The sequence below is a fragment of the Cyprinodon tularosa genome, unplaced genomic scaffold (genome assembly GCF_016077235.1).
Source record: "Cyprinodon tularosa strain WSP-4 unplaced genomic scaffold, ASM1607723v1 ctg295, whole genome shotgun sequence".
Lineage (NCBI taxonomy): Eukaryota > Metazoa > Chordata > Actinopteri > Cyprinodontiformes > Cyprinodontidae > Cyprinodon > Cyprinodon tularosa.
In genome coordinates, this window is record NW_024039002.1 from 488,330 (window position 1) to 514,021 (window position 25,692).

General features: G+C 37.9%; 1 protein-coding gene across 2 annotated transcripts in view; it reads right to left on the reverse strand.

Annotated features, from left to right (window-relative positions):
* Positions 1–11,025: 11,025 nt before the first annotated feature.
* Positions 11,026–25,692, reverse strand: part of arhgef37 (Rho guanine nucleotide exchange factor (GEF) 37) — a 46,437-nt gene continuing 31,770 nt past the window's right edge. For both annotated transcript variants that reach the window (XM_038291157.1, XM_038291156.1), the window contains 6 exons: positions 25,467–25,636; positions 24,334–24,481; positions 24,095–24,223; positions 20,904–21,099; positions 19,644–19,813; positions 11,026–13,972 (listed from right to left, as the gene is read on the reverse strand). In XM_038291157.1, the coding sequence (XP_038147085.1) occupies positions 13,772–13,972; positions 19,644–19,813; positions 20,904–21,099; positions 24,095–24,223; positions 24,334–24,481; positions 25,467–25,636 (1,014 nt within the window). In that variant the 3' untranslated portion in view covers positions 11,026–13,771. The remainder of the gene's footprint in view (positions 13,973–19,643; positions 19,814–20,903; positions 21,100–24,094; positions 24,224–24,333; positions 24,482–25,466; positions 25,637–25,692) is intronic.

Consider the following 25,692-nt stretch of genomic DNA (forward strand, 5'->3'; position numbering starts at 1 on the left):
TTGTGTTGGAGTGATAAAGAGGAAAAGGGCAGTAGGCAGATGAGGAGAAGCAGAGGCAGACCGTGACTAAGTTTTATTTTATTAACCATGATATTCTTTAATCCCTTTTTGGAGAATTTTTTTTAGATGTGGCCAATTAATTTTTGAATTAGCATGAGATTGCAGACAGCAAACAGCCACCTTGCCTCAGAGAAAGCTCCCTGGGTAGACAAAGAATGCATGAGGCTGACAAGAAGACAAGAGACCTGAAGGAATCTGGACAACAAGCCATCTGGATCTGAGAGCCACAAACAGGATCCGACCATCAAGCTTCTCCCTGAACTGTCCTATAATAAGGCTGATTTTTGGTCTACCTCTCATGAAGCCTTCCAAAGATTCCTTCAGACTCCAGTTATTTATAACTTCAGATTATGTGCATAAACCTGTCAGCAATCCAGTTTTTGTGGGTTGTTTCTGTGTTTCCTTTTTTCCTCCACCAGGTGGTGCCTTGTCCTCATTGGGCCTCCCTGCACACCTGCAGCTTGTTGCCTCATTACCTGTGGAGTGTTCTTAAGCTGCTGACTGCCATTACCTCAGGGCCAGAGTGTTTTGTCAGTTTTGGGTACTCTAGTCAAATTGAGTTCTTGTCAACCTGAGTTTTAACATTGTTTGTTTTTTGCCTCTCAGCAGGAAGTCATCCTGCTTGCTGGATTTTTCGGACCTTCTCTCCCTGGAAGGATCAACTGAGCTACAAACTGAGCTGGGGTTGAAACAGGAGGTTTGGATTAATTTTCCCCAAGAGATCGTTTGAGCTTCACACTGAGAAAGGGATTATTCTCCACTACGACCCATTCAAGTACCGCAGGAAATCTGAGTAGCAGTCATTTTCTCCGTTCACCTACTAACAACCGCATTCTGGGTAAACCCTGTTCCACCCTCCACCGAATCAGACAAACACTGGAACTACAGTACACAGACTGGAGTCAAGGATTCAATAACTTCTCTGGAAACTTTCGGTTGAGCAGTGTTCAGAGCAACACTTCTCTCTGAATTATCTCTTCAATAAAACCTGTTAAACCTTTTCCCTGGTCTCCCTGTTTGGTCTTCTGCATTTGGGTCTGAACCTTAGTAAAATCATGACAGAACACTCTGGCCCCGAGGTAGTGGCAGTCAGTAGCTTAAGAACACTCCACAGGTAATGAGGCAATGAGCTGCAGGTGTGCAGGGAGGCCCAATGAGCACGGGGCACCACCTGGTGGAGGAAAAAAGGAAACACAGAAACAACCCACAAACTGGATTCCTGACAAAACCATGAGTTTACCTTTATGTAGGGAGAAATTTTGATGAGGTTACAGGTGCTGGTCATAAAATTAGAATATCATGAAAAAGTAGATTGATTTCAGTAATTCCATTTAAAAAGGGAAACTTGTATATTATATTCATACATTACATACAAACTCATATATTTCAGATGTTTATTTTGTTTAATTTTGATGATTACAAATGACAACAAATGAAAATCTCAAATTCATCATATCAGAAAATTAGAATATTGTGAAAAGGTTCAAAATTGATGGCCCCTGGTGCCACACTCTAATCAGCTAATTAACTCAAACCACCTGCAAAAGCCTTTAAATGGTCTTTCAGTCTAGTTCTATAGGCTACACAATCATGGGGAAGACTGCTGACTTGACAGTTGTCCAAAAGACGACCATCGACACCTTGCACAAGGAGGGCAAGACACAAAAGGTCATCGCTAAAGAGGCTGGCTGTTCACAGAGCTCAGTGTCCAAGCACATTAATAGAGAGGCGAAGGGAAGGAAAAGATGTGGTCGAAAAAAGTGTACAAGCAAGAGAGATAACCGCACCCTGGAGAGGATTGTGAAACAAAACCCCTTCAAAAATGTGGGGGAGATTCACAAAGAGTGGACTGCAGCTGGAGTGAGTGCTTCAAGAACCACCACACACAGACGTATGAAAGACATGGGTTTCTGCTGTCGCATTCCTTGTGTCAAGCCACTCTTGAACCACAGACAGCGTCAGAAGCGTCTTGCCTGGGCTAAAGAGAAACAGGACTGGACTGCTGGTGAGTGGTCCAAAGTCATGTTCTCTGATGAAAGTAAATTTTGCATTTCCTTTGGAAATCAAGGTCCCAGAGTCTGGAGGAAAAGAAGAGAGGCACTTCATCCACGTTGCTTGAAGTCCAGTGTAAAGTTTTCACAGTCAGTGATGGTTTGGGGTGCCATGTCATCTGCTGGTGTTGGTCCATTGTGTTTTCTGAGGTCCAGGGTCAACGCAGCCACATACCAGGAAGTTTTAGAGCACTTCATGCTTCCTGCAGCTGACCAACTTTTTGGAGATGCAGATTTCATTTTCCAACAGGACTTGGCACCTGCACACAGTGCCAAAGCTACCAGTACCTGGTTGAAGGACCATGGTATCCCTGTTCTTAATTGGCCAGCAAACTCTCCTGACCTTAACCCCATAGAAAATCTATGGGGTATTGTGAAGAAGAAGATGCAATACACCAGACCCAACAATTCAGAAGAGCTAAAAGCCACTATTAGAGCAACCTGGGCTATCATAACACCTGAGCAGTGCCACAGACTGATCGACTCCATGCCACGCCGCATTGCTGCAGTAATACAGGCCAAAGGAGGCCCAACTAAATACTGAGTGCTGTACATGCTCATACTTTTCATGTTCATACTTTTCAGTTGGCCAACATTTCTATAAATCCTTTGTTTTTATTGGTCTTCAGTAATATTCTAATTTTCTGATATGATGAATTTGAGATTTTCATTTGTTGTCATTTGTAATAATCAAAATTAAACAAAATAAACATCTGAAATATATGAGTTTGTATGTAATGTATGAATATAATATACAAGTTTCCCTTTTTAAATGGAATTACTGAAATCAATCTACTTTTTCATGATATTCTAATTTTATGACCAGCACCTGTAAATCCAACCAGTTAAGGAAAAATCTCAACGTTTCTTTTTCTGATCTTTTCATTATTTGTTTTTATTACATGTTTGTTTTTTTATGACTTCTTAATTCATTCATTATTATACCAGGGTGAGCTTAACTATTGTTTTCTTTAAGAAATTAGACATGATATATTCTTACATCTTCCAGAATTTACATCTAACATTTGATATGTTTTCAAAGTTTATTCCTCTGATTTCTTTATTTAAAAATTGCATTTTAGGCAATAGTTTTAGACAAACATAAGTTTAAGAGTTGAGAATGATGAAAAATGATTTTCTAATTCATTAGACATATAATGTTTTTGATAGCGAAGCCTCCAAAGCAAAAACAAACAAACAAAAAAAAATAAGTGAGAGCACATCATTTAGTGTTTTAAAGGTATAGTGGAGGATTTACGCAATTTTTTTTTAAAGAGCTGCCCTCTCCAAAAAAATGCACATGCACAACCCAGTACCCGCTCTCAAGAGGGAACGCCTCTTAAAGGCGTGTGCTAGCATTCGCAAGCCCATTTCTCCTCGTGCACGCTCTGTTTGCATTGCTCATACAAGCTTACTTTCCAAGAGAAGATTTGCAATTTTTCCACTATGTCAGACTCACCACCAGTAAGGGGAAATGGGGACGAGCACGTGACGTGAGTCACAGAGCCAAGGTTGCAGCGTCCTGATTTAACAAATGTGATCCTCCTAACTTGATGTGACTGAAGCTTAAAGCTAAATTCAATTTTAAATTAAAGTTTAAAATTAAGTTAAAGTAAACTGTGAAATATTAAAACTGGTCCAGGGGAAGAATCAGTTATATTTTCTTCTGTTAGCACATAGTAACATTTATTTTGTATTACACTATAACAATTGATCTAAAAAAAAAAGTTAAATCTTCTTTAAATAGGTCTATTTGTCCTATTTTTTTCTCTTAATAATAATATAAATTCATAGATTTTTTTCTTATTATATATCATCTTGGTCTATTGGCAAATTTCCTAACTTAGCTGCTTAAATCAAAGGAAAATACACTTATTTTCTACTAATTTTATTTCTAATTTTGTAGCAGCTGTTTTCAGCACAGGGGCCATGGGGGCCAGGACCAATTTTACGGGGGCACTGGTTCCTGTCTAGAATCGCCCTTGATCGAAGCTAATAAGAGGCTGACCTTCTCAAAAACTCACCAATGTAACTTGAGGGGATCGTCATACACACGCCGCTTTGTTTTTAAAAGATATAAATAAAAAATATAACCGCAGATGTCTGGGGGACAGTGATTGGCCTACATGTTCTGAATGCTGGCGTACCAAAAAGAATAAATTATGAACAGTTTAGTTTGTGCCTTCAACTCGTTGCCAATAGGAAGACGTTACTTTGATAAAACCTAAAAGAATATCTTCAGAATGGCTCCAAATTACACAAAACTATGGGTGAGTAGAACATGATGTAAAAACGTAAAATGAAGGGGCCAATGAAAAAAAATAATTACTGGCCTCACCCCATAAAAATATTCAGTCTTTGTTGCAGCTTCACAGGCTTTTCTTTAAATGGAGTTTGCCTTGTATTTTGGATCAAAATCCTTTATTTCTTTTGTTTTATGTTATGTCATACAGCAGGGTTTTTCAACCTGGTCCTCAAGGCACCCTGCCCTGCATGTTTTAGATTTTTCCCAGCTTTTACACACCTGTTATCAATTGATAGCAAATTATCAGGCTTTGCTGAACTGCAATCATCTGAATCAGGTGTGCTGAACCTCAGAAACATCCAAAACAGGCAGAGCAGGGTGCCTTGATGACCAGGATTGAAAAACACTGTCATTCAGGACTGCTACTTTTTTTTAGATTTTTGAACAGCACTTTTTTTTTTTACGTTTTCCTAATTTAATCTATTTAAATGAAGAACAATGTTTCGATTTGAAGCAGACTGAGGCAGAGGGGAAAAAATGCTTCGCAATCCCTCAAAAATTGGGACATCTGGTTACATTATGTGTGATGTTTTGAAAATGAGCGGCATTTAGACCAGATTAGTCAGGGTCAGAAAAAAAAAATACTCTATATATGGAGTAAATTTGTAACATTATTTTTGCAAGCACATATTTTCAAAAATTGAAATAAAAAAAAAATCACATATTGTATCCCATATTGTCAATTGAAATTTTAAACAAATACAATAATGACTATATATATATATATATATATATATATATATATATATATATATATATATATATATATATATATATATATATATATGAATAATGATATACATGACATAATTTAATATTTTTTTATTCTTTTGTTTTTACAGATCAAATTCTTCTCACTTCAAGCCAAATACAAACACTCATTCTTCAATCAATACAATGTTGTTTTTTTTAATGTCCAAGGAGACCAGTAGAAATGCGCCAGCGCTCTTCAATCTAGAGGAAAGCTCGCCCCCTCAAGTGAAGATAATGTGATCTTTAAAACACAATTTGAAACAAAATATTTAAAATAATATTTTTGAAAACCAAAAACAATTTTTTTTACTATTTAAATTAGATTTAAAAAAACTTTTTTTTTTCGTTAAAACATTCTACAAATTTTAATTTATGTATCGCATACTTCTAAAATTTCTATTTACAAAACCTCTTCTTTACTTGCAACAATAATGGATCCATATTCACTCCATATATATTTCAAACAAATCAAAACCTGCATAGTTCCAAAGGCCTTATTTATCATAAATGTGCCTGTCGATGACTTTGAAAGGCTAAAAATAGCAGGATCTGGACCTTTAAGTCCCTTTAGTCCCATTTATCTTAGCACATTTTTTTGGTTTGTATTTTAAAATCATAAATTAAAACAACAACATGATGTTCTGCAGTATTTTAAGAGTCTCATCTTCTTAAACATTCTTAAAGTGAGTTGGAATGTAGATTCTCTCATATTTTCTCTTAGCTGTCTTCCTTTTCTGAAGAATGTGAGACGCAGTGAGGCAGTTAATGAAGAACGACAGTTCAGGCGGTAAGCTGATAAGTGCATGTGTTTGTAGACCAAAGAGAGGACATGTATATATACATCTCAGCAGATGCTTGCTCCAGCTAGGAAGAATGTATCTGTTTGAGGTTCAGACTTCAGACTGAATGGTAACAATCACCTGATATGTGTGAGAACATGGGGCCCTTCTGTTTCAATATGGCAGACACAACATGATCAAGTAGCCTGTAATGTGTTTGGGGGTGTGAGTGTGTTATGAATCAGTTTTAACGAGAGCTATTATTTGCTGATGTTAATCTATCATTACGGCGACAGTGTTATTATGTATAAAGTGTCGCCTGATCTGCCGTGCAGACATTTTGGAAGGGAAATTCATTTGCAAGGCTTCTGTGCGGATGACTTCCAGAGACAAAATGAAACTTTTACATGAGCAATTGAAAAATAAATGTAATGAACATTAAAAAAAAAAGCTCCAACTTTATTTTAGACATCTGTGCTGAGGGCTGATTTTTTTTTTTTTTTTTTTTGCCTGATTTTAAACATGTTTAGTATTGATACAGAAAAAGATTGTTAAAATAAAATGGCCTCAGTGATGTGAAACTGAGAGCTTTGACCAGATCTAGACTAAAACACAAGATGTAGTCTTAAACACAGGTGTCTGATCTTTCTCAGTGGCGGCACCCCAACTCTAGAATGATATTCTACTAGATCTTTGCCTCCATCCAAGGCATTTTAAAGCTGCAGTAGGAGATATTTTCTGACGCATTTTTTACCATGTGGCGTAACGATCTCCCCACAGCCGCTTAGCAAGCACTGAAATAGAAGGTGAAACTAAAATAAATGGTCCCCGCCACAGTGAGAAATCAATGAATAACCCCAACCAATCACAAAAGACGGTCGGATGTACACGATTGGTTCTTGACATGTCAATCATGGCCCCTTTTCCCTCCCCCCTGTGTGCGACACATGAATGAATCGACCCCCCCAATGTCCGTGCAGGACGCCATGGCTGGAAGCTAGCCACTGTTATGCTACATTCACACCTAGAGCAGCAAAAACAAGTCTGCTGCTTCATTTTTGATGCTTGTACAAGTTTAGTTCTGATGCATGGCTGAAGCATCTTTGCTGCTTTAGCTGCGCGGTGGAAAAAGTGGGTCTGATGCATGTTTGGCGGAGCTCCCCTATCCTTTCTTTGCCCATAACAATGGAAGCTATATTTGCTTTGATCAGTGGGTAAAAAGTAGTTTGAATCTATTCTGAAGTGAGAAAGTTCACCTGAAAACATTGTCGGTGCAGGCAGTTCATCCAGGTAATCATCCTGCCTTCAAATATTTTTTCTATCGCACCGCTCAAACCCCCGTTCCCCATCGATGCTCTGGGTTAACCATAATTCCAAGTCGTAGTGTAAAAAATAAAATACTCAAATACATTGTTCTTTTATGATCTTTATTGCAGTTTGAAACATATTGTGTATTTTTTACCAATCGTCTAATGAACTATACACAGTTATTGACATAGTAATTAAAAGTACCACTGTCTGCTTTGCTATTGGTGTCGTGTTAAAACGGCTCACCATCATGTTGAAATCTGCCATGTGTTGCGGTATAAATAAGGTCCGGTCAGTTGACCTAGGATCAGGTGGGTTTAAGAGGAATTTTTCACACCATTAAATCTGCAAAGAGACGTCCTAGTCCACAATAGCAAAGGGGGCCACTAGGTCTCAATGACAGGGCCCCTAAGAAGTCGAGGCCCCTAAGCAACTGTAGTCTCTGCTTACCGATAGTTACACCATTGACCGCAGGCACCAGGATAATAAAAGCAAACATGTTTTGCTGGCAGATTTTGGCATTTTACGTTAATTTAGGCATAAATAAACTGTTTCAGAGGAGAGATCATAGCTCTCTGCATAATCAGTGCTGTTCCTGTTTCCCTGCAAGCTCCGAGATCAGCGACGCGCTGCAGACAGCATGCGTGTTCATGTATTTTGAAGGCGTGGTTTCGAGGGGTGGTCTGGAGGGAGAGGCATGGTTGTGTATGTTCAAAAATATAGCTTGCTGGAACTGTTTTTCCAAGATCTACGGCACCTTTAAGTCTAAGCTTAAGACTTATGCTTCAAGAGAACTTTTAATACCATGTAGTGACATTTTCCTATTTCTTTTGTGTTTATTCTTTGTATGAGAATCTCATGTTTTTGTAGTATTATTTTATTGTAATTTTCATGGTAAAGGTGTTTGTTGTCAAGCGCTATATCATTCAATCAAAATACATTTTTTAACCTATATATTTTGTTGTAAAATGTTTGAATTGCCCTGCTACAGACTGGCAACCTGTCCAGGATTGTTGGAGAGAGGCTCTAAGGACAAGCGAAGGAGGATGTACGGATGGATGTTTGGATTCAAATGACAAACAATAAGTGTATTTTGGACCCAATTCTTGTTTTTTTTATTTTATTTTTTTTATTGTTAGTGTTGCTTGGTGCTTCATCAGCTCCCTTTTCAAATAAACTCAAATTCAAACAAATCCTTAAAAACTTACTTATCAAGACATTCATTCATGCCCTTATGCAAACTTTTGACCAAAACAATGATTACTGCTTTTTTCTTCTATTTTAATCCTTTTAAAACTAAAAGATAATAAATCACCAAAATACATAATTCCTCCCATCAGAAATAGCATCTCTCTCTGCAGTCCTGCTGTTGTCCTCTAGGTGCCAGTTAACTGTGGATCTATTTTTAGCTCAGCCTCAGCTGGAGGACTGGATATTTATAGCCAAGGATCTGTTCACTGCTGGGCTATTGAGGTTCAGCTTCACACACAAACATGCACCAACAGGATGTGCATCCTCCCACACAATCACACAGGAAGGCTCATTTTGCAGAAGCAGGACTAATTCATTAATACCATTTTACATGCAGTCATTTAAAGGCTATTAGCCTGTTGAAGGGGCTGGTTTTCATCAAATAACTGCTGATGTTTTAAGCCCTTTTGCACATCCTGCAACACATGCAGTATGTAAAGCAAATATGCTACCAAATTAAACATAAAAGTCGGATGTTCGGAAATGTAAATGCAGACCAATAAAATATCCATGCCTGCACACAAAAACACTTGTTCACGCACAATCCGTGCAGAAGGGGAGGCAGCTCTTGTTTTCTAAGTGCCCCCTTAAAAGCCACAGATCCAGCTCTCCAATTCACACTCCAGTGCCTGCTGAAGCCCGTTAATGCTCTCTTTGGAGCTGGTTGGTACACACATTTGTCTGCCCAGATTCCACAGTGAGCACCGGCCTTACAAACAAAACTGTCTGAATACACCACAGTCATAGGAAGCATGTAGAAGCTGTTTTTCTAGGAATGATACCAGTAAAAATGATCAAAAATGATCAATAGTCTCAACCAATAACTAAACAGCCTATAGAAACATGTCAGATATCAGCTGATGGGTTCCTGGAACCTTCTTTTGTTAGTTTGGGAGGAATTTTGCACTAAAGGGAGGTACCAGGGGTTTGAAAGTCAGTTTTATTTTTGTCTTTCACCCCATAAAAATGATCCGTCTTTAGTGTGGCTTCACTGGCTTTTCTTTAAATGTAATTTCCCCTCTATTTTGGATCAAAATCCTTTATTCCTTTTGTTTTAAGAGCACTATCTTAGTAATGTCATACAGGATTGCAGATTTTTTATTATTTAGCAACACATTAGATTAAATTCTGTTCCATCCCTCACGACTGAAAAAATACGTAAAGATCTTCTCATAACTACAGAAATTATGAGAAGAACTTTAATGGTTCAATAGAGGCATTCCATCAGGTCTAAGTGTTGATGTAGAAGGGTATATTGCACCACCTTGATTCAACGGAAATCACCTTTTGCTTTCTTAATTAGCTGGAGAAGGATGTCCTTATAGAATCTAAATCTGTTGCCGCTTTGCAACCTAATGTCTGACACTATGGCACCAAGACTGTGAAAATCAGGGCTGCCTGTCCTCCTGAGGATTTTCAAAAATGCCTGTTTATCTCTATTACTTTTTAACATAAAGGAACATTTCTGGCACAGATTAGCAGTAAAAATCAATGAGATGTGTTTTAGTTAGATTTATATTTTGAAAGCTTCCTGAGGCTTTAAGGAATTTTGATGTATTTTCAGGATAGGTAAGTGAATTGGACATTAGAAGTCACACCATCCTACTGCACTGAGAAAACCTTCAATGGTTGAACTTTTCTGTTCAGGTAGAAAACAATATTGCTTTATTTTCAGAGAAAAGAGATGGATGGGGTTAGAAAACTTTCAAATGTCTAGCAAATCTGACTCCTGGGTCTCATCAGATGAGTCTGGAGGTGTAAACGGTGTGATCCTCTTGATTGATCTGAAGGTTTGAGAAAGAAAACAAACCCAGCAACGTGTCCAGAGCGTTCTCATCTGATGCACTTTGACCCTTGGACATCATTCATTCCTGTCTTTCACCTTGTTTCCATGGCCAGATCATTCTTTCTGCCAGCTCAACCAGTTTACTCTGAATTTTACATCTAAATGCATTAAAATAGAGTCAATTTTATGAATAAAATCAACTCTGCTGTTACTAATTTCCGGAAACCCCAATGGGAGTCATTGTTAAGATTTTTAAGCTCAGGAAACAATGCAAGAAAAATTCATGTGATAGACAAACGGGATGGTCAGTGTTGAAGGGAAAGTTTCCTGATTGCAGTAAAATCCAATAAAACTGAGGTAATAAAGCAGGTTGACCAGCTCTTTTTCAATAAATCACAGAAGACGTGGAGACATCTGCTGGGCAAAGAGACCTCCTCACCCTGCAGACTCAGACATGTGATGATCTGTGTTTACTCTGCAAACATCTCCAGTCTGTAACCAACTGCTGTGACCCGTTTCTGACAGGGATGAAATATAATAGGAGGCAGACTGCAGGATTTGGGGTCTGTCATGTGGTGCATCGGGAAAAAAAGCGGAGAAAAAGAGAGATTGCAGTGTAACCCAAGATGACACAAAAACAAACCATGTTTCATCCTTATGGTTTCTGTTTTCATTGTCTGTTTAAGGTTTCAGATTTTGAACCTATGTGAAATGATTCAAGCAAACATAACATACTTTTAGCTCTGTTTTTATTGAAGCCTCACAACCAGATCACAGCTGCCCAGGCACAGAGACCCCCATCTGCTGTGCAAATACATGACAGCGATGGAGCTCAACATCATAACTCTGGAAATACCTCCAAAGGTTTGATGCTTCATCTCTGGGAGAGAGATGAAGCATAATTATCATTACACAGTTTAATACGTTTTTATTTAAATAAATTACACATATAAAAGACTCACAAAAAAGAAAGCATCATTACCAAAGAGTTAAACAATTATAAAAGCTTCAACAGCATTAAATTATTACAGAATCTGCTTTAATTGTGCTTTTAAGGTCGTGTCAGGATAAATACTGACAAAGGTAATGATGTTAATAGCAACAGCAAACAAACATGTTACACAGTAGAAACACATCCTCCCTCTAGTGGTGGAAGGATGAAATAACAAGTCTTTTCTGGGCAACAGTCCCTCAACATCCTTCAGGGTTGGTAGAATTCATCCAGTTTTTAGAAAGTGGTTCCAGATGTCTTTTTAAATTATCCTAAAATCCACCAAATACATTCAGATGCCTGCTTTGTTTGTAAAAGGTGACAAAATTAAATCTAAATTATGCTGCACATTTGCCACCTGCATGGTTTAAGGAGTTTTATCCGGTTAGAGGCCTTTTTGGAAAACTTCATCTTTCCTCCAGAGGTTAGACTAACCTTCAGGACATTTGCTACAGTGGCATTTTGGAAGTATCTCTGCAGTGTGTCTTTCCTGTGCCTCCTGCTGCTCTGCTCCGATCTGACATTCAAACCGACAGAGAGAGATGAGATCCAGCTGAGCAGCTCGGACTCAGAGCTACCGGAGCTCCCTCTGCTCCACTCCCACAGCAATAAACGCTACTTATCAGCTTTAAAGAACAAAAGCTGCTAAGTGTCTGAGCAAATTAAAAGGAAAAAATATATATTTTAGGAAATTATCAATGCATTGTTGTAGTTTTGGCGGCTTGAATGTTTTTTTCAGTTTTGTGCAGTGGGTACATGGGACATTCAGCAGTGAAGTTCAGTTATTATTCATAATGTCACTATTTCAAAATTACTATATTAATAAAATAAATCACCCTTTTTTGTTTTTTTATTTTTCTTTTAAAATAAAAGTATTTTAAGATTTTTTTTTCAGTATTAGGCACACTAAAGTTTCTTAAAATATTACATTATAGATCTTTATACCAAAAATTTGATTTTAACATCTTGTATTTCAAGAATCTGGACTAAATCCTCTTTGGCCTCAAAAAAACTAAAATTGGACAAACTCTGTATGACTTGAACCTGCTTGTCCCAACATTTCCACACATGAGAGGAGTAGAAAAAAACAACACTGATTAAACCGTATCCATGGCAACAAGCGTTATCAGGTGTGTTAGAAACACAGAAGTAGGTCACCTCTGTCTGTCTGCGCCGCTTTATATCCATTATATAACCTTGTTAAGTAAAATCTGTCTAAGAAACGACCTTCTTCGCTGCTGCTGGGACTGAGGGGATTAAAACAATGGCAACAAATCACCGCCTTCAACTTTCCCCGAGAATAAATCTATTTCTGCTCCTTTTCAGCTCCACCGTTTCTCCTGTCTCTTTTCCTGCTCAGCCCCTGAGATATTCTGCATTTACATCTTATTAGAAAGTCTGAGATGATGAGAGCGCTGTGTATCTGCCAGTCTGCATACACAGTCTGCTCCTGGATCCAGGTGAGGGGGAGGAGACTCTCACACGCAATCACCTGTCAGCCAGGTTTCTATTAGGACGCTCACACACTGTTTGCTCTCACTGCTGTAGCTCTCCTACTGACATGGAGAGTCTAACGAGAGCACGCCGTGTATCCTCATCTATTTCTGTTTCCTTCGTTTCTGCTGAGAATTATGGGAAATGAGTCAATGTTAAACCTAAGATTCCTTCTTCTTCAGGTGATACAGTGTGGGCCATCCAGGAATACCACAATCATTTGACAGGGTAACTTTCAGATTGTCCTTCATGCTACTTTCACAGTAAACCTTTACCCTTCCTAAGTTCCCATGAGTAAGGGATGAGAACCCAGTCAGAGTATAACAGAGTTGGGTAGCAGCAGCTTCCTTCATTTGTGTACAGTGTCACAACTAGAAAATCAAAAAAAGAAAAATAATAATAGGTCCACTTTAAAGTGGAGGCACTGGATCAGTGTTTTCTATTGCACACATTCAGGCTACTTGAACCTGGAAACATTCTTTGTTTGATATTTAGCTTCAACTTATGCGATTTAGAGTAATGTCATTTTTTTACGGAAACAAGAAATAAAAAAAATTTTAAGGATTAAAACTGAACTATTTCTATTCTGCAGTAATAAGCTGTTAAATGTGTTAAACAGGCAGCAGGACGTCTGATTTTTTGTTATAGAAAAACACACAAAAAAACTACATTTCTACGCCGAACAAAAAAAAAAAAAAAAAAAAAAACCCCAAACAGACTTAAATAATTTTGCACGTAAAGGTTTTGAAATCAGTTTTTCTGCTGATCTTTAAAAACTTCTTAGATAAACTATCGAGTTTATCTTTATGGAGATAAACCCTATTGGTCTTTCCATTAACCTAGTTTAACTGTTTTTTTTTGTTTGTTTGTTTTTTTTACTTATACTGTAGTTTAAAATTTCTTTTGACATATAAAGCATGTATTTTACATGTTTTAGAAGCAGCTGCAGGTTCAAAGCCAAATATAGTAGACAGTACATAACATGCTAGTGTTTTACTGCCTTCCTAGTGAAGGGATCACTGGTGTCCTGGTGAGGTAGTTGGAGGGCACATAGCCTCTCTGACCCCTGGCCTCCACCAGGCTCCACTCAGGGTTCCCTCGTTTATCGTGGGGCTCCAGGACGCGGACGGGCTCACCGGCATGGACAGATACTTCATGGTTTCCTCTGGCTGTGAAGTCGTAGGCAGCAATCACCTTAGGGAGCAGATGGGGAAATGATCAATTTCACGTCTGGTTCATGCTCAGAAACCAGGTCATCAGCTTGTGTGTCGCAGTGAACGCAGATATACCCCCGTCCCTTCTGCATACAACCTGGGGCACCTCTTCAAAATTGTAGGTGACCACAGACAGTGTCGCAGACAGGAGGCCTCTGATTGGTCAAATCTACATCCGCTCTACACTATGCATCATTGTGGAAAACGACTTGTGAAGAGTGAGATGCACAAGAACGATGGGACCCTTTTTTTCACCTGTATTCCCGCTCTTTTTTGCCCTCATGTGCCTCCGTTGTCGCCCAAACTTGCCTCTTGCATTTTTCCACTTCCTCACCGCTTCGGCCGTATCTAGACCCACAGCTTATTCGTGATTGTCCCTCTTGCGTTGTAGCAGCGTGGAGTAGATGACGCTTCAAAATTGGGCATAAATCTAAAATATCTCTGTCATACCTGCGATACACTGCTGCGAGAGCAAACACAACCCTGACATCCAACCTGGACGCTCATTTCTGGATTTATTTCTTATTTCATTATTAAACAGATAAACCTACAGAACAATTTTTGTCTACCTGTGTTAGACTCTTGCTAATCTTACTTAAAGCCCTGCAGTGAATGCTCTCGTGTCTTATAATGGTTGCTTTGTGTGATTTGGATGTAAGAGTCCGTCATTAAAAAGCTCCTGCTGTTACAATGGCCTTACTGACAATTACTGGGGCAACAAGTAAAAACCTGGTAATTGAAGCAGGATATTCTCCAAACAGAAGAAAAGAGATAAACAACCTTTTGACAGAAGTTCTGCAGATTTTTTCTTATTTTTCATGCCTTGCTTTTTAAATAATTTAGTGTTTAAAAATTAGTAACCTGTGACGTTCCTAATGTATAACCAAGCTGTGTCAAGAACAACCTTACAATGGTAGAGAATAAACGAACCACTTACTAACACAATTTTTCTTTTAACACTTCTGTTATCATTTATTTTTGCCATTTTTGCAAATTCTAACACATTTTCATGCAGCTGAGGGAAAAAAAGTCAGTAAGCAGGAGAAAAATGGCACAATCTCTTCGATTTGTCATTGTGATAATTCTTTGGAAAGGTTAAGCCCACCAGTTATGTCTGGACAAATCCCAGCTCATCGCCCCACGCTCTCACATCCACAGGCTGAGGACTTCCTAATGAGCCTCGCGTTGGTATGACAGAGCGCCCTACCAGCACTAACAGCAGAGTTTAGGTAGCCGATCCATGTCATTAACAAACCCTTCCCTGCAGCTCACCTCTCGGCTACTACATCAGTCCTGCCCTGACAGTCCACACCAATTAGCATTTAATTAGATTTTTTACAAGACAGCGAAAGGCAGGAGGGAAACGAAGTAAAGGGACCGTCTCTGTGGACTGAGGAGGGATCCGTGTGAAGGAGAGAGACTGAGATTTGGTTAAAAAGTAAAGAAGGTCGTAGTGCTGAATTCCTGTTATTTCTGGGAGAAAATGGTGAGATGAGTAACACATCATTGCTTGACAGAAGTCATTTGGTAACAAATCTGAAATGTTATAAATCTATGTTCATAAGATAGAAAGATTGTTATCTTGTCCTTTCAAAGCCAAATTTATCAAATCAAAAATGAGTTGATTGTGGCGTGCTCTTGAATCTCATCCAGATCACAGCATGCTTCTGAGATCTCTTAGCTTACCTCATCATCATACATCTTCTACTTACATTACTTGGTTTGGTTAATGAAACTGAATAAAAAAAAAGGGTAGGCATCTTCAAAAAGGGTGATCAGGCGTTATGGTCAGGTGTTTTAGATAAAAAGTGTTTCTATCATCTGCTTTACAAACTTTATACTTGTCTAATAATAGAATGTATTTGCGCAAATGAAAAATTGAGTTATGATAGAAGAAAAAGGGCCTTCAGTTTCTTATCTTTAAAAGGGCTGCATGCATGACACGTTAACACAAGTCTGAAAAGATTCTTGAAAAAAAAATTTCTGCTTGAAGATCTGCTGATGCATATGTGTGAAGAACAGCTTCCACTGCAGCATCTGCAACTAAGGGTTACATTTTCACAAACTCTAAACACCAAACCAGGAATTTAAATGTTTGCAGAGATACATTTTACTCCCTTCTAAGGTGTTGTTGTTGAGCTACATTAAAGCCATATAGTTTGCTAAAAAGAAAATTTCAACCTGAAAAAATAACAGTTGTATACTTTTCGCAGCAAAAACCAGGAGCTGCATTAAGCTGTCTAATAACAGCCAGGGTATAAAGCTGCAGTGAACATCAGAGTAGTCCTGTTTCTCTGAATGTGACTGATCGAATTTGCTCTCTTCATTCTTTGACATAGGGATTTCCTTATTTTTCAATGTCTGCTTCTGTCCCCTTGAACCCCACTCGGCCTCGGCAGATGGCCGCTCACATTGAGCCTTGTTCTGCTGGAGGTTTCTTCCTGTCAAAAGGGAGTTTTTCCTCTCCACTGTCGCTACAAGCATGCTTAGTGTCAGGGGTTGCCTTTGACTCAATGAGTCGATGCAATCAACTGGTTTTCCTTAGATAGAAAACTTTGAATCAATTTGACTGGATGATCTGGTTGAACTGTAAATTGCCTTGACATGACATGTGTCGTGAATTGACTCTATATAAATAACTTAAATTGAATTGAATTCATATTGTTGCTGCTGTTTCTAGTAGCTAACCTGTTGCCTAGGTTTTCAAACGTCATAGTATTAGAATGGGATGCTGACCCCTGACGTTTGGAGGGATAAAACTGTGATTGTCTAACATGGTCAGAGCAGTTAAAGATTTTTCTTTGGCAAAGGAAAACGCAGGAAGGAAAAATAAACATCAGCAACTTCCACTGGATCGACAGCACACAGTAAAGTATCTTTGCCAGATATGCATATCCTCCTGCATACACGCAAACACACACTAAGTTGAGTCGCCGATGTTCACACTTCCATAAATCATGCTAATCAAATCTAGTATCCTGACCCTCAATCATGTCGTCTCAAACATAAATCAGTCAAACAACATGCAGCGCACACATGAGAAGAAAGGTGCATTATCTCTGCCTGCAGCTCTACGGCGCATAAATTAACTGGCAACTGACATACAAGGTTAAACAGCTAATTTATGGACGCTTCCTTTCAGACACACACCCCTCCCTATGACATAATATCTGTTCAGCTCTACCTTAGCAGCCCTCTCTTGTGGAAAGTAACTAGAAGCAAATTACCAACACTGATAACATAATTTATAACTACAGTAACAAAGAGCAGTCAGTTACATAGAAAACTGATGATTTCATTGTAAAAAACTGTCAAAAGAGGACTGTTTCATTGAGAAAACTCTATGTTGTTGTTTTTTAATTTCACGCTAACAGGAGGTCTAGGCCATAAATGTCCAAGACTTTCCTTGTTTGGCAATTATCGAATATAACAAACTCAGTCCAGCTGTTTCCTTCCTGGTTGCTTTAAGATAATAGTAGATTTCAGTCAAATATCTGTATAAAAAAAAATAAATAAAAATTGAGCTATTATCTGTCAAACATAAATGTGTGTATTTCTGTCTAAGCCAAACCTGCTGTTCTTTAGCTTAACATAAACAACAATGTATGAGTTGCATCGTTAAGCTGAACCATTTACAGTTGAAGCAATAAAATATGAAAAGCAATCAGTTAAAGAGCATGTTTTAATTTATGTTGGGTGAATAAAATCTTTAAAGTACCAACATACATAATTAAACTCTTTTTCTCACAGAATATACTGAATGTAATTTAGTAAATCACTTTTCAGACACAATAAGGGAATTTACAGAAATGCTTTTCTACAAAAGCTTCTGCATTCCTGTATCATTTGGAATGAGGCTGTGTAACAGCAGGACATCATACCTACTCTTTTGTAGTTTATTATAACAGGAAAATAATTGTTTTGACTCTAAAAAGATCTCCCTATTGGTAAAAAAACAACAACCCCCCCCCAGAAAAGTAAAGTAACTGATTATACGATGGTACAAGTTATACGGTTAGACGGTTTACATAATAATAACTAAGAATTTAAAGCTGTTTGTTCTTTTTTAATTTTGTTCTTTTATTAGTATTTAAAACAAGTATTCCTAAAGTTCATCAAAAATATATACATCATACAAAAACTGACTAATTTTTAAAATCTGATGTCTTTAATTAAGTCAGTTTTATGAATTTGGACAATGGTGGCTCATTAGGTTGGGGTTCAACTTACAACCGAAGGGCTGGTTAGAACCCTGAAACTTAATTTTATTTTTTTTTTACTTCTTGATCAAATAAAGGTTTTGAGAGAAACTTTGCAGTATTTTCAAATGTTATTTTTTTCTACTTTTTTCTTTATTTTTAACTTAATTTCAAATTTCTATTTTTCAGACTGAGGTTTACAAATTTCATCGTTTCAAATTGTGTTTTACAAATCACAGTCTTCAGTTCAAGCCCACTATTAACTTTCTATGACAGCACATTGACCAGTGAAAATGCTGTTTCTAACAAGCAATAGAAATTAAACCTGCTCCCAGAAATGAAGAGAATGGGATCTGTAAAAAACTATTTAAAAATAATTACAGGATAAATTTGAAAAACCACATTCAGAAAGGCAGTTTAAAAAAATAAGAAAAACAAAATTGAAACAATTAAGTCAGTCAGTAATTTGGAAAAGTCAAATTTGAGAGATCAGCAACGTTCATCACAAAAGCTTTTTTTGGGTAAGAAATATTTGAAACTTTGATTTCTGTATTGCTTTTTTTTTATTTCCATTCACAAAACCTTTTCTTTGGTTAATCCTGGCAGCATTATGCTCCGTATGATTCAGTCTAGTAAATGAACCAATCACAGCGCGGGAGGCAGGACTTGCACGACTCTCAGCACTAGAATCCCCCATAATCCAACAGCGCTGTTCTGCTAACATAACAACAGACTTGTGACTGTAACGGAGCAATGTTGCAATAAAAATTAAGAATGTAATAGAGAGCAAACCTTATATTCTCAGATTGTTTTAGACCAAACCAGCAGAAATCAGCCACAGTTTATTCAACAGCTTGACAAGTTTCACGGAATACGAAATTACTAAAGCAGAGGGCGTTGCTTGGAGTTTTTGCTTCACATCTGTAGTTATCTGATTGGTTCTAACCTGATGAGGCCGACCCTGCTAGTCCCGCCTTTAGTCGTTTACCAGACTGATATGCCGTGTAAACGTAGAATCAGTCAGGCTGGCCAGGCTATCTTTGGTGTCAACATTGATGGAACGTAATATGCTCCACAGTGTTTAATCATGTTTGAACTCTAGACTTTCTACATGACTTGACCAATGTAATCTACGTGGACTCATCTGGTCGTCTTTGTGTGACCTTGCACATTTGAACTATTTTTTTTATCTATAATTCGACAGCATTATTTTTCCGACTGCCTTTTATATCTTTTAAACCCATTACAGTTCTTTTACATTTGCTTAAATCCAGCTGAAGTATGTCCACCTGAACGCAACCAGATGCTTTCATTTGTAAATATCCTGAAATATGCTTTCGAAAAAGATAATAAAACCCCTTTATCTAAACAAAAGGTAATGGGCAACGGGGAAAAAGAAATACAAAAGGTTAATATGTGGAAACAGAAAAAATACGTGAAGTAATGAATTACCTGGAATAAAGGTCGACTTGTCACCTGGATGAGTTGGGGGTCTGGGGTGCAGGAATGTCTCCTTAATCCGCTCATATCCGCTGGCATAGGAAGAAATGGAGAGGGGGGCGGGTCCTCCACTGCTTGGTGATAGCGAGCAAGCTTTGCGGACGCAACATAGCCTTTTTTTCCTGCACACACACACACAACTTGACACTTAACACATCAATTTACACAACAAATTATTACATAGAATGAGTTTTCCCAGTTTTCAATCGTTATGTAATTGTTTCTATAAAGAAACTTATATATTGTTTTACTTTATTAGAATCGTAAGAAATAATCATCTTGAAACAAAATATAATTTCATCGTTAACCTATATGTCTGTTTTTATTTATGATTATAATGGCTGACATCCTGAAATCAAGCAAATGCAGTATTTTATTCTCTAATAAAAATGATCTTTACGAGCTAAATTAATTTTAGGACAAGATTTCCCCTAAAATGTCCAAAGAAAAAGCTTGTAAAATTATAAAATCCTTTTTATTGGATGCTAATCTTTAATCATTTGGAGCATATGCCAACACCTGCTTTCTCTACAAAGGTAAAACTGAATATTTAACCAGAGAATTAGTATATATTTGAACTGTAACTATCTTGCAACTATGGAGGTTGGAACACACAGAAAAGTCCCTTTTTTATCTTTGCCTGTTTCTTATTTATGGTTTTTAATAGAATGAGGATGGATGGCTTAAGGTTTGGACTTATGAATCAAAGGATCCTGTAGATACCAAGCTCACAAGTTCCGCTTTGAAACAATAACACACAGGAAATGAGTTTCTGTAAGAATGTCAAAGCGTTTTCTCTATAGGTCTGTTTACATCTCTATCTAATAATCTACATCTATAACTAACCTGTTTAGTGGTTATTTTTCAAACACAGATTTTCACCTGCTAATTTGCATATTCAAATCTTAAAAGCCAACCTTATTGTTATAAGTGAAATTAACCAGTAGATGGCAGCATAATGGTATCTTTGAGAAAAGCTGCAACCTGAGAACATTTTTTTTTCCATGCATCCCTTTGAAAATTAATCACAGCAGAAAGAGATTTATGATCCACTCAATGAGCTCTTGATATATAGGCTCAGATTAACATTAATCACTAATACAATTTTAAAAAAGTCTGTTCAAGCCGAGATTTAACACTGAAAGGTAAACAAATCCAGAAAACATTTGCTAACTCTGTCCAGAACATTTCACAACAGGAACTGGTTTTCACCTCCTGCATCAACCAGCCATCTCCGTTTGTCTCCGCGGGTGTCGGTCTCGCTGATGAGGGCCACCAACTCTCCCTTAGTCAGGTTCAGGTCGAAGTCCCGGGTGGCCACCACCGTGCTTGTCACCTGGAAGATCTTTCCAGAGCCGTGTTTATCTGTCAGCTGCTTCAGACGGCGCTGAGAGGACGGGCTCAGAGGCTGAAACAAAAGAAAGGCAGAAAGTAGATGAAACTAGCAAGATCTAACCTAGAAATTACGTCACTTTGTACATTTTCCTTAAATCCTCAGCAGTGAGTCACATTCACACCTGAATGACCTAACGTTTCAAAGATGATTGTTTTCATGCCCTGTGACTTGACGTATCTTCAGGCAGAGCGTGTTGGACAGCGCAAATAGTTTTCTAAAGGTGAACTTTTAAAGTTCCAGCCAAACATGACGTGAGCGAGCATTCCACTGTCTTTCCAGTTATTTTTATGCACGTTGTTTGACAAGTTTAAATGATTATGATGATCAACTCGTACAACAGGAAATACAGGCAGCTGTGCCTTAATAAAGCAAGACCTTTTGTTTTGGCTTGTCACTTTAAATAAAGTGTGTAATTACCGTCTACATCAGGGAGTTGTGCTTTTTAGTCTGTGAGCTTCTTTTGGTGCCAGTTAAAAAGAATGTAGCAGCTATTCTTACTCCTGAGTTTATAATGAGATGTTCCAGTAGAAAGGGAATGACTGATTCCAGCTATGGCACAAAAGGAAGTACATCTGCTGTTAGAAGTTTACATATACTCATGCCATTTCTTTCAGGTTTTATATTTTCTTCTAAAAAGGTTTTCATGCTTGGAAAAATCATATAAGCGCGTAATTTTTTAACAAATGCTAACCTTAATGTTTCTGCAAACTTGAGTCTCTATTAAATTGAAGGTGGAACCTTGGTGCGTTTTGCTTTCAGGGGTACAGTAATGGTTTGATTTCATGCTTGTGGTAAGATTTTTCTTTTACATTCAAAAAATAAATAAGATTTTTTATGTTTTTCAAATTAAATATTCACATTTTTTAGAGATCCAGATTCACATTCTGAATCAAATCAAAGTGTTTTGAATTATTTTAAAATACTGCTCTCTACCACCTGCCTCTAAAAGTTTCCTGATCATCCAAAGTCCTTGCATTAAAAGGGGACAGTTTGGGCAAAATCCAATATTTGCAATAGTTTGACTTGTTCATCTTGGATCATGCAGTTTTTGAGAGGCACTGAAAGATTTTGAGAAAATGTAAATCTACGAGATCCATTCTTAAACCTTCACCGAAGTTTCTTTGACTTTCTGATTGTTCTAAATGTTGGTCAGAGCCTCACTTGGTAGAAAACTTAGGTGAATATAAAAAAAATAACTTATTTCTAGTTTATTGATCTTTATGCATTTGAGAAAGCTTGTTCAATTATTACATAGAAAACTTTGAATCTTCTAAATTTGCCCTTTATGTCCATTATTCTCATTATTGTTTTTTTTTTTATATATATATCTTTGAATGTTTCCCTTACATTTTTCTGCTCATACATTTCAATATTCTATTCCAGGGGTAACAAATTAAAAATTAGTGGGGTCTGAAAAAGGAAAATCATCAACCAGTAAAGGTCCGGAGACATTTTTAATTATAACCTGTTACTTTAAACAGAATTTAACACTGAAATAAAATTTGGTTTTTATGCATCCATGTTATACACTGAATTTTATAATAAAAAAACAAAAAACATGCTGTAATTTATTCATGTTTTAAAGGGGTCATAGAATGAAAAAGTTTCCATTGTCATAGATGAATAACGATAGTTCAGTGGGTGAAATGGACGTACAGGGAAGGTCAAACCCCATCGACACCTCCTTTCTCTGCAAATCTTACAATTCTAAACTTCCACCATAAAACGGGCGAATCCAAACGAAGCACCGAATTGCCGTCAATTCGGGGTTTTTGCCCTATTTGGTTGAAACTGACATCCAGACCAGCCCACTGGTTCGCTGGCACCAGAACATGAATAGAGATAGATGTAAGACACCAGTTTAGCTGTTTAGCCTACAGTTGGGTTTACTTCTACAAGAATTACAAAGCAGGCAGTTTCTCTATTGAAAATGAGCCAGAACCACAGGCGTAAATGCAGCGTTCCAGGAGAAAAGGGGACATTTTCACAGTCTTCCCAAGAATCCGAAGACTCGATGGTCAAGGATTATTTTTGTCTATCATAAGATCCCTGCAGTTTGATGCTGAGCTGTTCATTTGCTCTAAGCATTTTACCGAAGACAGCTTTCAAAATCTTTGACAGTTCAAAGCAGCATTTGCTAAACTTCTTTCACTGAAACGAGGGGCTGTTCTGACCTTAAGGCCATCACAACCGCAAGCTGCAAGTATGATTCTGTCGCTAAGCTGTTAATAGCAATGTTAGCATATCTATGGTGAATGCTTGTTGCTATGATGCGTCTTTGCTCAGCAGCTTTGCTCTTTTAAGCAAACCAATCAGCACACAGCTCATCTAAATATTAATGATCATTCCATAAAAGGAAGAAAACCTGTCGTTTCATTCTGAGGCTTATAACCAGGTTTGCATTAGGGCTCATAGAACAGCCAATAAGCCATTTTCACCCCAACCAATGTTACACACCCTATTCAGAGACCTTAAAGACCAACACCAAATACCCATTTATAGTCATTCTATGACCCCTTTAAATCATGTTGGGTCTGGATAAGCCAGCAGGGGGGTCCAGATCCAGACCACAGTCCGCTAATCCATGACCTCTGTTCTATTCTATTCATTATAGGAAGAATTTTAGTTTAAATAAAATAGTAAAAGCCTCCTTAAATGAATGTGTCCTTCGTGCCCATGAGGACTGGATGTCAATGGGATGTCAGCAGGAAACATCTGAATCCTGGCTCCCCTGTGCATCCTTCAGAGACTGCGTCTATCCACCTCCTCCTGGATATTATGTTGACAGGACACTCCGCTCCCTCTGCCTCCTCCCTTCATCTGAACCAACTTTGTGTGTGGCCAGTTGATGAACATTCATTACATCGTACTATTGAGGACAATGGCCGTGGAAGAGAGATTCATGCACTTACAGTGCACACACTAACATGCACACACTTTAAATAAATCCATTGCTTTCAGTCAGAAAACCAGTGACTAAAACACAATTGTTCCATTCCAACTCAACCTGGGCAGCTGGAGCATTGAGAGCTTCCTCCACACTTTGGCATAAAGTCTCCAACTGCCTCGCTCCTTCCAGCACTGCAGATTCCACCCACTCCTGGAATTCCTTAGGGTGCAGAGAGCTGTGAGGGAGCTGCAAGGGAAAAGATGCAGAGCCCATCATTACATGTAGCGTTACATAAAGTTTTATACATTTGTTTAATTGAGTGTTTTATTTTTTAAGATAGATATGGAAGCCTGTACCTGTTGAGCAAAGCTTTGAAAGACCTGCTCCATGTCTGCAGCCAGATCTCGATGCAAGCAGCTGAACGTTCCCAACATTCGCCAGATCATCTGCAGAGCTAGGCCATTAAAGCGAGGAAGCTCATTGAGGAGCAGCGTGTTAATTGTCCTGGAAGGGAAGAAAGAAATTTGCATTGAAAACTGGAAAATAGCAAAAACAAAACTTTAATATTAGCTTGACAGCACAGCAGAGGTATGATTACATTATGTAACTTCAAATATAAATAAAAACAGATGATAGAGACAAGATGGTGTAAAAAAAAAAAGTCTACTCAGTGAGGAAGAAGCTATTCCTCCAAAAGCAGCACAAAATCCCAGATTTCAGTTTGATACAATGAAATGTCCAGTGGTCTGTTATAGAGTGAGGTGTTGGAGAATAATGACCATCGCTGCATTTAGAAGAATGGAGGGGGAACTTGTGACCCTGTGAGCATTATCCCACCTGTTAAGTACCAGGGTGGGTGTATCGTGTAGTATTGGAGTGCTGCTGCAGGAGGGGCTGGTGCACTTCACAAAATAGATGACTTCATGAGCAAAGAACATTATGTGGAAATATTAAAGCTGCAACCCAAACCATCGACCCAGGGAGTTAAAGCTTAAGACACAAATGGATGATGATCTTCAACAGGCCATCAAATTATCAACAAGAATGGCTGAAAAACAACTGAATTAACATCTTAGATTGACCAACTCAAAGATCTAATCTCAGTTCAGTAGAACATTTGTGGGAAATCCAGTAAATTTCTCAGAAATGCTAATGGATGCACACTCAGATATGACAGCAAAAATAATATTTTTATCAAACAGACTGATTTGATCCTAAATCAGCTGAAACAGTAAAGGTTTGCGCTGATTCAATGTCAATCAGACAACATTAAAAAGGAACAGAAAAAAAAATGGTGGATTTTGTATTTGAAATATTCTAATAATGACATAGATGTTTTAGACTAAATCTAATATATTCTAATTTTATTTCCAAAATGTAGAAAAAAGGCATCTAGGTGCCATATTTCTGGAAAAAATGTTTATTTTATTTTTATTCTAAATTTGAGTGTTTCTTTTTTTATTAAGCCCATGTTATTTTTCTCCATTACTTGTATGCGTTTGCCACAGCCTGTTCGTCGTAGCTCAGTTTGGATTTGCCTTCGATCACTTCGTAGTCCAGCAGCTTGTGGAGTCTCTTTCTAATCAGGTTCTTGGGGCCGACCAGGAGGTCACGGAGGTCACAGAGGGGTTTGTAGATCAGAACCCTCATCCTTTTTTCCTGAAAGGCATTAGAAAACATGTTGTTTTATACATCACACAATTAAAACTTTCAGA